We start from the raw sequence: 12,456 nt of genomic DNA on the forward strand, positions 1-12,456 counted from the left end.
CTTGACATTGTAATGACAAGCGTACTTTCTCTTTTCCTTTTCCTTTTTTCTTTCTTTTTTTCTCCTTAGCCCGGGATCTTAGCCCGACGCCAAACCCAAGATGGCCAAAACGTGCCCAACTAGCGCACATATCCAATCACCCTGAGCACCTAGGACATGCTAGGCAGAAACCGATCAGAGGCCTTCCCCACTACGCTCAAGCGTTGCTTAGATTCCGTTGAACAGGTAACTGTTTCGCCTAGAGACCCGTGGATTGGCCGACACCACGCTTCGACCAGGCACCGATTCAATCTTAGTCTCGTGTTCAGTCCTGAGACATAGCCCCCGGCTGGCCCAAGTACAAAACCTCGGCTGGACCCTGAGTCGCATGTCCTCACTTGTAAATTCTCGTTGCCGGCGCCATGGGTCGGTCGCCCATACACTGGGCTGTCCGGGCTACCGTCTGGCTTATCACGGTATCTCTCGCCGCAGCAATCTCACTTCCCACCGAATCGCTGCCACGGCGTGAATCGCCATTCGAAAATAAGGTATCCACAATCCAGACCCGCGAGGACAAGTTCCTGCTCAGGATCATGCCTCTTGGCGCGTCGATCACCTTGGGTTACAAGTCCACAGATGGCAACGGGTATCGAGAACATATCCGCCAGCAACTCCGCTATGAAGGCTGGGAGGTTGACATGGTCGGAAGCAAAATGAATGGCACAATGTACAACAATGTATGTTGATACGGAGCCATCCTAGCGAAGAGATTGAACAAAGATTCTAATCGATTTCCAGCATCACGAGGGTCACATCGGCTTTCGAATCGACCAGATCGCCGAGGTAGTCGACAAGACTATCCCCAAGCAACCGAATCTCATCCTCATCAAGTACGTTCCTGTTATTCAAATTACTCGCTTCTGCCCGCGTTCCCCGATTAGCAAGAGATACTGACCTGGACCAGCGCCGGCACAAACGACGCCATTCAGAAATATAATGTCTACGCAGCTGGCACACGCATGAATAGTCTGATGACCAAGCTATTTAACGAAATAGAAGGCACAACAATCATCCTCTCAACACTCCTTCCCAACAAAAGGGAGCCCAAACTCGTAAATGCAATCAACGAACAGTACCGCACTCTCGCCGCATTCTGGCGCGCCAAGAACGGGCGTGTTGTGCTGGCTGATATGAACTCCTTCATCCAGGAAGATCGATTGGTCGATGGAACTCATCCGGATGATTACGGATACAAGGAGATGGCATCTGTATGGTGGGCGGCTATCCAGGTCGCGATTGCTGAGAACCTGCTTCAGGAGGCGAGTGATACGAGTGTGAATGGGACGATCAGTAAGACTTTTGAGAAGACTCTTGATGGGAATAATAGCCTCGCGGATCCGCATTTACCGGCTTATTTGGCAAAGGCGCAGCCGGTGTTGAATGGTGGTGTTTCCGCTCGGGGCTTAGGCCTTGTCTGGATTGTCCTGGTGCAGGTTGGGATCGGGATGGTCGTGATGAGGTTATGACATGTTTGTTTATATGAGATCGATCTCGATTTGGCATTTTTTGTACATAGAATATTTAAATAGATGCATGGTACACTATTACACTTGGGCTAGATGGCGGTATACTGAGAGCCTGTGTAACTGGTTCGTACTGAAAAGTCCACTTTCATAAATACTTACACCCTTTACTTCAGTCAGGAGTCCTTACTGATATTGTGTCTCCGGGACTTTCATATTAGCTTCACCGCGTACTTCCTGTCACCGAGTGCTTGCCAAATAGTCATATTTTTTAATCTCTTCTGGCGCTTCTCGCAAAAACTTACTGAAGTCCAAGTTGAAGCGCAATAGAGCGCACTACTAGATTCTAAACGGGATTGGAAAGATAAATGAAATAGTGGAACCAGTCCACGCGTCTATTATGTATGGAACGGAGTAAAAGTCCAGCCAAATGCCATCTGTTTCTCAAAGCATCGGAAATACAAGCATGGGCGACTGCACGCTTCGAGACTTGAGTAGATATCACAGAATAGAATAGGCACTGCATGCAAGATAGCCACCTGAAATAATAATCATGACACATCATACTGCATAGTCCCTCGTGAGACTGCAGCAAAAGTATTATCGGACAAGGAACGTCATCTTTACCACGACACCCATGCAACAGGTCCCTTGGGGAACAACCGGACCAGCGCCTTACGAAGCTCATCCATAGCGAGCACACCAAGAGCGAGGCCAAGCGGGATGAACCAGAACTCGATTGGGACCGGGGCCGTCCCGAAAAGAGACTGGATGCCCGGGACTTCGGTGACGAAGATGGCGATGACGAGGGAGATGAGCATTGCGAGAGGAAGCCATGGGTTGCGGCGCGCAGGACGAACGGGATCAGCTTGGAGGAGCGACATACGTTTGCTCCGGACAGAGAGGATGTTTCCCCATTGCATGATAACCAAAGTGACAAAGTACACGCACTGACCGACGTTGTTGAAGTGCGTGAGCTCGTCTTCAGTATATCCATGGAAGCCGTCCGTGTAGCTCTCAAAAGCGAAGACAAGGTCTGAAAAGGGAATGCCGGCTGCTTTCCACATGTAGAGGAAAAACATAGCATGGGCACTGAAGGCTTCAATCACACCGACGAAAAGGTAGGATTGGCCGTAGATGCGAAGGTTGATCAGGTGATCTTTCGTGGGGCGTCGAGGAGGGAGGCTCATCAGGTCGAACTCTTCTTTCTCCATGATGAGGGAAAGGGAGAGGAAGAGATCGGTAAATACACAGATGATGATCATGAGGAATGAACTAAGAGGGGAGGGAACGCCAAAGAAGACGTTCATCAACACGGGCCAGATTTCGGACCAGGAACCGGCGGGCAGAAGATAGGCAATGACCTTCTGCAGGTTCTGGAACACCAGACGGCCGAGACGGATGGCTTCAACAATGGAATCGAACCGGTCGAGCAGGACCAAGTCGGCCGCTTCGATTGCGACATCACTGCCAGAGCCGATGGCAACCCCGACATTTGCGGCACGCAAAGCTGGGGCATCGTTGACGCCGTCACCTGTCACTGCGACGATATTACCCTTTGCTTGGAGCTCAGTGACGATACGTAGCTTTTGTTCAGGACTGGTACGAGCAAAGACGACCTCTTCATATCCGCAGACAGTCGTCCACTCATCCTGAGTCAAAGAAGAGAGACTTGTTCCCTCAAGAAGCAAGCTATGACTGGAGCGCAGCGCCTTGGCTTCATCGTCGTAATCGCGTAGAGTATCGATGGTATCTGGCTCCATTGCGCCGTCATAGATCCCAATGTCCTTAGCAATGGCCGCTGCGGTAAGACCAAAGTCACCAGTGACCATGAAGAATCGAATTCCAGCACGGCGGCACTGAGCCACGGTCTGGGCGGTCTCCGGTCTGGGTGGATCGATAATTCCAAAGATACCAAGAACAGTCAGTTGCTGAGCACCCGAGGCCATGACCTCGTCGCTGAAGCCGTTGGAGCCGGGCTCGGTGGTTGGTACATAGTGACGTTGACAAAGTACAATCACACGTTCAGCACGACGAGAAAGCTTTGCTTGGAAGGAAGAGAACTTTTGACGGGCTGCCTCGTCCAGCGGGCGCACAGCGTTGTGAATTGCGGACCAGTATGAGGAACAGCGGTCCAAGAGGACATCGGGCGCGCCTTTCACGTAGACGAGGTATCCTTTGCCAGCGGTAGGATCGCGATGCATAGTAAGCATCCACTTGTTCTTGGAGTTGAACGGAATTTGGTGAATGCGCTCATAGGGTTCAAGATTTTTCTGCGCAGTTGCGCTGACACTGGCAGCGAGCCGTAGGACTGCAGCATCTGTAGCATTGCCGTTGACCGTGCGATCATATACGGGCAGGTGCATGGTATCAGCATCAAACGTAGCATCGTTACAGAGGACTGACGCACGCATCAGGTTAGTAAGGCCCTCGGGTACTTCAGTATCGGCATGCAGGTCCTCGATGTTGAATTCCCAGTCAACCATGCCGATAGACTTGACAAACATGCGGTTTTGAGTCAAAGTACCGGTCTTGTCGGAACATATCACGTTCACACAACCAAGCGTCTCGACAGTTGCCAGGCCCTTCGGAAGAACATTGTTCTTCTTCATGCGCCGGGCAATCATCATGAGCGTCAAGGCAACACCGACGGGAACACCCTCAGGAATGAAAGCGACGACACAGCCCATGACATTGTTAAGCATGGCGACAACACTCATGTAGGTAGGGTGGTCTTTGCGCAACCATCCAACCCAGGTGAACAGTATCATCAAAGCCAATATGATAGTAAGACTGACAATGATAGCGACGAAACGATTGATCTCCTTTTGGATGAGAGTCGGTTTCTGCTTGACACCTGCCGTCATATTGGCAATACGACCCATGACAGATCGAGAACCCGTAAGTACAACCACGCCGGTGGCATTTCCATTGGTTACTAAAGTTCCCATCATGGCGACGTTGCGAGTCTCGAGGAAGTTTGCATCAGTCGCTTCAGTAGCACCGTCAACTTCGTCGGATTCTCCAGTAAGAATAGCGCGATCAAAGCGAACATCGCCCGAAGTTGAGAGCAGGCGCATATCAGCAGGTACCTTATTTCCGACCATGATCTGAACAATATCGCCGGTGACCAGATCCGTTGCCGGGAGACGGGTGAGCTTCCCGTCACGCATCACCAGCGCCTCGGATGGTAGCAGACCCAAGATCGAATTCATCACCCGCTTTGTCGACCAATCTTGGAAAGCCGAGAAGCTTGCTTGTAACAAGATGACAATGATGACCAAGATAGCCATCGCGAGGTTTGTAGGCGAGGGCGGGTTGCTGAGAGGTTTCCAGCAGATGAAGAAAATGATCACGCCAACCCATAAGACTGAGCAGAATCCACCGAAAACGTAGAAGAAGATCTTCTTCCAATAATTCTCGCTGTGACGGGCAATGACGTTCTTCCCATCCCGAGCGAGACGGTTGGCAGCCGACTCACTGCTCAGCCCAGCACGCTGGTCGACATTGAACTCTTGCAACAACTTCTCCTGAGTGATGGTATGGAAGTCGAGGCTCTCGAAGTAATCTTGATCGGGTAGCTTCGCCTTGGGAGGCTCGACAATAGCCTCTTTCGGGGCATTCTGAGACTCTGAGATCTGGATTGACAGTGTTCGGAACTCGATGGGGAAACCGGCATTTGCTGCAGTTGCCGTCTGGCTACTGCTGCGGGTGCTTTGAATTGTATCACGGCCGACGGAATGGGTGCGGGTAAATTGCGCTGGCTGATAAATAGAACGCATTCCCTCTATATCGGTGGTGGCGGAGGAGTCCTTGAAAGTGACGCGGGCGGCACGACCATATGGATCATCATCGTCCTTGATCTCATCACCTTCCGCCTCGACTTCGACGTCCGACCTGCTGTGAGGGATCTTAGAGTCCATTGTGGGGATAGCTGTGACCGAAACACGCGGAGTGGATTGAAAGGAGCCGGACAGCTAAACACCCAGGCACGGGCACGGCAGGAAGGAAAAAGGACGGAGTGAAGTCTACAAAAGAGATGTGTGCAACACCAGGTCTTATGTAGGCCGACCAGGGCTAGCTAGCTCGATCGAGTTGTTCAAACGAGAAACGCATTGGGAAGGTAAAAGGCAACAAGACCATCTTCTTACTCAATCGAAACATTTAGTTAGAGTCCGGTGTCACAGCGGAGCCACGCGATTCCCACGAGCAAGGCACATTTCTGAGTCTGACAGGTACACGGGAAGTATACGAGGTTACCATAGCTCGATCAGGTACCATCATTTAGCTATGGAGAGAGAAAGCAGATCCCCCACATCTTCTACTTGGGAAATCGTGCAGGACAGCGGGAAAAGATATACAACTCGTGACTGTTCTATTACGGCCGATACCGTTCCAGATCCAATTACAATGGACTGATTTAAAGTTCTGACAATACATGACGCAGTGCCTTTCCATCCAGCCCTAAATGCAGGCAATGGTTCCTGTCAAACATTTCCCTGGAATGACCAAGAACGTAAACGGAGAAAAAAAGGAAGAAAAAAAAATTTAGTATGTGCATGATAGCGAGAAATAAATGGCGCATGCAATTTCAGCCATAGCCACATCGAAAGCGTGAGCGGGAGGTCGAGAAAATCGCCGGGTCATCATGCGCGATTTTTCCTCGCCACAGGCTCGGCCGAACTGTTCATTTTCGACGTGCAACTCTGCCATCCCACAGGCTGCCGCATTTTCACCAGAAAATTTTATTTCTGGTTCCGGACTCGCTAACAGTGGCCGACGATTTTCATTCAACGTGAAAAATCGCTCGGCCCTGGGGTCATGAAGAAGACGCGACTGTCGTGAGCGGTTTGCCGTGTCCAATCGCGGCATCTTCCACCATTGCAGGCGCCATGTCCCTTTACTAATTCTTGCCCATGGCTTGAGGGTATCTGTGGTGCAGTGTCTCTCGTTGGGAACTCATTGTCCATTGTATCTTTCATGGCGGGAAGTGTGTGAGACGAGGGATATACTTGGAGCCTGTACACCGCTAGAGAACTATAAAACACCTCCCGTTCGGATTATCATAAAGTTGACTTTGCTTTTTCCTTCCATTCTGCTCTCATTCACGTTTGCCTGGGGATGAAGGACGGACGGCACCACCAGGACACCAGGACAGCTTTCGCAGTGCATAGACCGGATCCCACTGCGACCCATCACCACTACTTGACGCGTCGCAAGGGGTCCTTAGCAGCACAAGAGTTCAATGATGCCTTTCCAATTGCAAAACGCGGATGGTTTATCTTTGAAAATGAGCATCGGCCTAGCTTAGCATCCGTCTCGACAGACCGTCAGCCATTAATGCGAGCGGAGACCTCATCATCGATGGAAGCGAGACCGATCATCTCGTCTCGTTCACATCGCTCTTTCAGTGACAAATATGGTCGGTGCCTGGAGATCTTACACTATGGCACCAACACTACTGTCCGTCTTCACCGATACACGACCGAAGGGGGCCAACCGCAGCGTCTCGTCGCTGTCAAAGTCTACCGATACAACATTACAGACTCCTCAAGCCCTCCACCTTCGTCGTCTTGTGATACTTCCACCATCGCCAATCTACAACCTCGTCACCCGAACATCCTCTCCATCAACGACCTCATCCACAACGAACGGTCCGAGCTCTGTCTCGTAATGCCCTTTTGTGCAGGGGGCGATCTTCACGAATTACTCGCCCGCAATGGTCCCCTACCAACATATGAAGCCGACTGCATCGTCACTCAGATTCTCCGCGCCCTGAGACTTCCTCCACCAGCAGGACACAGCACACCGCGATATCCGACTCGAAACAGTCCTCTTGACGAGAAATGGAGCTGTCAAGTTAGCTGGCTTTGGAGACAGCCATATTCAGCGCCTGTGGTCACAATGCGCTACACCACCAGAGCCAGACGATGATTTACCCGAACGTCCTCATCCACATTCCTCAGCATCATGGTCGTTTTCCTGGATGCTCTCATCTTTCTCCCGCTCCAGTCCACATTCACCGCGACGTGCCTCTGCAGACTCAACAAGCTCGTCCGTCTCATTTCCTGGGATGAGTCTACCTTATATACCACCTGAAGGATTCCGTGCCCGATCACATCGTACTCATCGGCAAGGTAGCGACGATGAACAAGACCACCATGATCCCCGCCCAGCGGACGTATGGGCGACTGCGATTATCTACCTGACTCTTGTCACAGGTCGTCTCCTGTGGCGTAGTGCGCGTTCAGACCGTGAAGATACTAGGTACACGGAGTACGTGCAGGGCCGACATGCCGAGGATGGATATCCGCCGATCGAGGCTCTGGGAAATGTGAGGAACAACTCCAGTCGTGATTTAAGAAAATTACCCACTAATCCGTATGACAGAGACGGCGAAACGCCATTTATGCAATGCTGCACCCCAATTCACGGCGACGTATAACAACGAAGGATATGCTACGGTCGGAATGGATAAGTAGTGTGTCAGTATGCGAGGCTGGAGATAAGGGGTATTGATATAAAATAGCTCGTATAACGAATCCATGTAATTGAAAAGCTTGTTTCTTGCTCCCGTGGGCTAAATAAGCGTTCCGAGACAGGAATGTCGGCAATCAATTCCGAACGAAGTAAAATTTCACTTGGAAATTCCGGTACACTAAATTTGAACGTTCTTCCACAACGTGCGCTCAATGGCTATAAGAGTATTAAACCGGGCCCTAGTGGCCAGGGATGCGCGGTAAAGCCTGGATTCAAGAAAAGCCAAGGGCCAGGCTTGACAGATCCAAGGCAAACGTGCCATGCCATGAGGCCAAGATGACCCCTGCTTAGGGCTCCCTTAATACATACCCTGATAGAGTAACGCCGCATCAGCCCTTCCCCAGTCGAGAAGGTCTTTTTGAGAAATATGAAGAACTGGAAATTGGACACTAGATAGCAAGTATCTAATTAAAGACTAAATTCCAAAGATCTTGACATACAAAAATCATGCTCGATTGAAGATCACTTCTCATACAGTTCCCGCAGCCAACACATATCCACCATCGACAACAATAGTCTGCCCATTCAGGTACTGATTGGTCGCGGTGAAAAAGCACCGCACTTCCCATATCCTCCTCCTTTCCGGCCCTCGCCGCCGGTACCTTACTTTCGTACTTTTCTTTCGGAATGAAACTCTTCTGCTTCTCATCGCTCTCACCCGTAGTCATCTCACTAGGGAAGACTCCCGGCGCGATATTGTTAACCCGAATTTTCTGGTTCGAAGTCATAGTCTCGTGCGCCAGCATCTTGGTCAGATGAATAGCCGCCGCTTTGGACGCATTGTACGCGAAGTGATGCTGCGAAACCTTGACGATTCCCGAGATCGACGTAATGTTGATCACGGTACTCGACCAACCATGTTCAACCTCGGAGCCCCGCGAGAGCAAGGGCAGGAAAGCGGTTGTCATGAAGAATAGCTGGGATGTGTTGGTTCGGAAGACGGAGTCCCATTCTGCGATATCGGCGGCTCCTTCTTCGAAGAGGGATTTGCGGAGCTCTTCTGGGTCTTCGTGTTCGGTTGTTTGGGGCTGGCTGGAGATTCCGGCATTGTTGATTAGGATTGAAAGGTACTTTTCGCGCTCGGAAATGGTTTGGACGAGCTTTTCGATTGATGCTTTGTCTGTGATGTCGGCTGTGATGGGAATGATTTCGCCGGGGATATCTTTGTTGTAGAGGTCTGTTACTGTGGAAAGTTTCTCGGATGTGCGGCCTGTGATGTAGACTTTTGCGCCGTTAACCGCGAGGGCTTGAGCGGCCATCAGGCCGATTCCGGAGCCACCGCCGGTGATGAGGGCCACTGAGTAGTGTTAGTATGGTTCAGGCTGAGAAGTTGAGAGATCATTTACCTTTGCCCTTCACACTGAACAGGTTCTCCAATTTGAAGTTCTGGTTGCTCTGCTTGGCCTCCATTGTGATTTTATCAGATACAGGGATCTTGTTGATCAAAGTAGTGGAAAATTGTTTTTTTGAAAAGGGTGTTTCAAAGAGTCTCGTAGGAGTAAGTTGGGATGAAAGTCTAGAGAGATAGAAAGGGCGAGGCCGGAGGCTAGCTTGCTTTATAGCAAAATACGGCCGAGCAAACATGACTGGGTTGAGAAATGGAGATAATTACCAGTGTTAGAAACGTCAAAGCCATTTATTCAAGTAATGAGGTTTCAACTATCCGGTTGTAATACGGTTTGGACAGAAGGAACCTGTTTCTGAGGTCCTTTGCCAGGGCCAAGGGTGATACGTTCATTCTTAGGTCATGCTGTTTGACCGATTGGCTACATTGGTGGAAAATTCCCCTATCAAAATTTCAAGTTTCTGTACGTAGAACCATAATGCAGTCTGGACAGAGCCGGAATGTAGCTTAAGTATGACCTATATCAGAATGACGTCAAACTCTAATCAAACAGGATCAATTCACATTGATGCGCCAACTCAGCCGGTCATTGATATTCAAATGCTCGAGTCTGTTCTGAAAGTGTTCTAGAGATCTGGAGGTGGCTTTATATTCTCAATTGAAATAGCGGTGCCCAAAAATGGCATGTCGTGTTGAAATGATTCTGACTGACGACGGAACGTCAAGATGCGCCCCACATCTTTTGGCAACCCGAATATGGACCACAAAAACGATCGGACATCTTAAATATGCTAATTCTTCTCTAAAGCTTTGCCTTGCCTCCCAAAGCTTCACTAACGGGCGCAACTTCGACCATCATCTTACCAGTGTTGACACCAGCGTACAGGTCCACAAGAGCCTTGGGAGCCCCCTCCAATCCACCGGGTACGATGTGTTCCTTGCGCTTGAGCTTGCCCTGTGACAGCCAGGTGCCCAGCTCCTGCAATGCAGCCGGGTACTTCTTGGCAAAATCGAAGACAATGAAGCCCTTCATGGTGATTCGTTGCGACTGCATATACAATTAGCAAAGGCTCATGCACAAGTCATCACAAGAACTCACAATAATATTCATGAAGCTAGCAGGACCCTGCGGCTTTGCAGAATTATACTGACTGATAGCACCGCAAATAGCGAAGCGCGAATCACGCGCTGCGCGAGCCAAACATGCGTCCAGGATCTCACCGCCAGTATTGTCAAAGAATACATCGATATACTCAGGCGTAGCCTCCTTAAGGTGCTTACGCCAGTTGGGATCTTTGTAGTTGACCGCAGCATCAAAACCAAGTTCCTTTACCAGGAACTCGCACTTCTCAGGACTGCCAGCCAATCCCACAACCCGCTTAGCTCCCTTGATTTTAGCAATTTGGCCGGCGACCATGCCCGTTGCACCGGCCGCACCGGAAACGACAACTGTGTCGCCAGGGCGAGGCTGTCCGATCTCCGTCATTCCAAAGTAAGCCGTCAAGCCAGTCATACCGAGCACAGACATTGCATCTGTCGGACGACCACCAGAGGGAATAACGACCTTCTCTACCTCCTTCGCTCCCATCACTGCATACTCCTGCCAGCCAGAGTATGCGACGACCCAGTCACCGGTCTTGAACTTCGAGCCGAGGTCACTGCCCACGGCGACGACTTGGGCGATGCTCTGTCCGCGCATGACGGCACCAAGCTCGACGGGGGCGATATACGAGCGCTTAGCTGTTAACCATTGGCGCATAGCCGGGTCGAGAGAAAGGTAGTGCACGCGCACAAGGAGCTTGTCGGCGGGGACATTGCTAGGCTTTGGGACGGTGTTGATGCGGAAGGTGCCGTTGCCGGATAGGGAGGGGTCAATGGCCGGCGCCGGCGCAGTGTTGTAGAGAATCTGCTTGTAGGACATCGTGATTGTATTTCAGGGTATGTAGAAGCAGAGGAAAGCTACGGGGCACAGAGGGAGAAAAGAACGGGGAAGGTCAGTCGATTTTGGAGATCTTGGGATCGGAGCAACCCCAGATTAGGAAAATTGCTCCACTGGAGATGAGGAGTGTGCCTCGGTTCGGGTCAACAGAGGTAGTATTAGTAAGATCAGATTACTCAACAAGGCTTGGTGCGCTGATTCCGTAGTTATGTTCTGTTCATACCAGTGGACTTTCGTTCAGCGCTACCCCAGGTTGTCGAATGCGCTAGTTGACTGCCAGCAGAATTGAACATGACATCATTACAGCCCTGAACTATTCAAATTGCTTCAACATGGCATTTATCGTACTTTGTCATAGACCGTGGGGACCAGCACCCTAGTGCGTCTAGGAAGGAAAAAGCTCGTGTGACCTACTGGCTGATTTCAGCAGACATTGATAAGGGATCTATGCTGAGCCACTGGCCTCAAAGCCTTTAGGCGAAGTAATAAGCGGTGCTCAACCTCTGCTTACATCAGCACCAGCGCAGCAAGGCGCCAATCACCACGGTAGTCGCAAAGCACGGTAAAAGACTGTTGCAATCCAAAATTCTCGTTTAATCGAGTCTTGTTTCCAGTCTTCCTTCGTAGGCTCTTCGTCTGAGTGTTCGCATTGATCGTCCAGCCGCTCCAACGCAGGGTTAGAATAGTTCCTCCGGCCCCAAGCTGCATACCAGACGCCAGCGATCAACACAAATCCAACGAATACAACAGATACATAATATGTCGAGTTCGTTGCGACTGGTATAGATGTGGGCATGGATAATAACGGAATGGTGAGAAGACACCAGCCTAAAGGACAAGGTAAAGATGAGCATGTAAAAGCGAAGTCGATGCGCGGAACTCGACAGTAGCAAGAATGAAGGGCCACTCACAAATGCAAATGACTTTACAGAAGAAGCCGAAGGACTCGATATTAAAAGAGCCACGTTGGATATCCCGGCGGCTGCGAAGACTTGGCGACACGGCAACGGGACATGCATAGCTCGGTGTTAGAAAGATCACACCAACGCCCGAAAAGGCATTGAAGGCAGCGCTTGAGCCAAAGTAAATCAGTCCAACAAGCAAATCAATCACCATTCCTAGAAGCAAGG

At 50.5% G+C, this 12,456-nt stretch overlaps 5 protein-coding genes across 5 annotated transcripts; 2 read left to right on the top strand and 3 right to left on the bottom strand.

Moving 5' to 3' along the window:
• Positions 1-401: 401 nt before the first annotated feature.
• On the top strand, positions 402-1,505 carry N7477_002893 (SGNH/GDSL hydrolase family protein; the record flags this gene model as incomplete). Its single annotated transcript, XM_056964556.1, has 3 exons — positions 402-716; positions 778-869; positions 944-1,505. 3 exons carry the CDS (start codon positions 402-404, stop codon positions 1,503-1,505), a joined length of 969 nt encoding a protein of 322 aa, XP_056824509.1.
• A 620-nt stretch (positions 1,506-2,125) lies between these two features.
• On the bottom strand, positions 2,126-5,425 carry N7477_002894 (cation-translocating P-type ATPase; the record flags this gene model as incomplete). The annotated part of the gene is made up of 1 exon (XM_056964557.1): positions 2,126-5,425. One exon carries the CDS (start codon positions 5,423-5,425, stop codon positions 2,126-2,128), a length of 3,300 nt encoding a protein of 1,099 aa, XP_056824510.1.
• A 1,198-nt stretch (positions 5,426-6,623) lies between these two features.
• Positions 6,624-7,436, top strand: N7477_002895 (uncharacterized protein; the record flags this gene model as incomplete). The annotated part of the gene is made up of 1 exon (XM_056964558.1): positions 6,624-7,436. One exon carries the CDS (start codon positions 6,624-6,626, stop codon positions 7,434-7,436), a length of 813 nt encoding a protein of 270 aa, XP_056824511.1.
• Positions 7,437-8,511: 1,075 nt separating this feature from the next.
• N7477_002896 (SDR family NAD(P)-dependent oxidoreductase) lies at positions 8,512-9,452 on the bottom strand (the record flags this gene model as incomplete). The annotated part of the gene is made up of 3 exons (XM_056964559.1): positions 8,512-8,574; positions 8,600-9,339; positions 9,389-9,452. The coding sequence occupies 3 exons, from the start codon at positions 9,450-9,452 to the stop codon at positions 8,512-8,514; spliced, it is 867 nt and encodes a 288-aa protein (XP_056824512.1).
• A 737-nt stretch (positions 9,453-10,189) lies between these two features.
• N7477_002897 (NADP-dependent oxidoreductase) lies at positions 10,190-11,308 on the bottom strand (the record flags this gene model as incomplete). Its single annotated transcript, XM_056964560.1, has 2 exons — positions 10,190-10,435; positions 10,487-11,308. 2 exons carry the CDS (start codon positions 11,306-11,308, stop codon positions 10,190-10,192), a joined length of 1,068 nt encoding a protein of 355 aa, XP_056824513.1.
• Between the last annotated feature and the right edge of the window lie 1,148 nt (positions 11,309-12,456).

Source organism: Penicillium maclennaniae (genome assembly GCF_028827695.1).
Source record: "Penicillium maclennaniae strain IBT 15551 chromosome Unknown utg000003l:1.0-5670915.0:1.0-5674809.0, whole genome shotgun sequence".
Taxonomy (NCBI): domain Eukaryota; kingdom Fungi; phylum Ascomycota; class Eurotiomycetes; order Eurotiales; family Aspergillaceae; genus Penicillium; species Penicillium maclennaniae.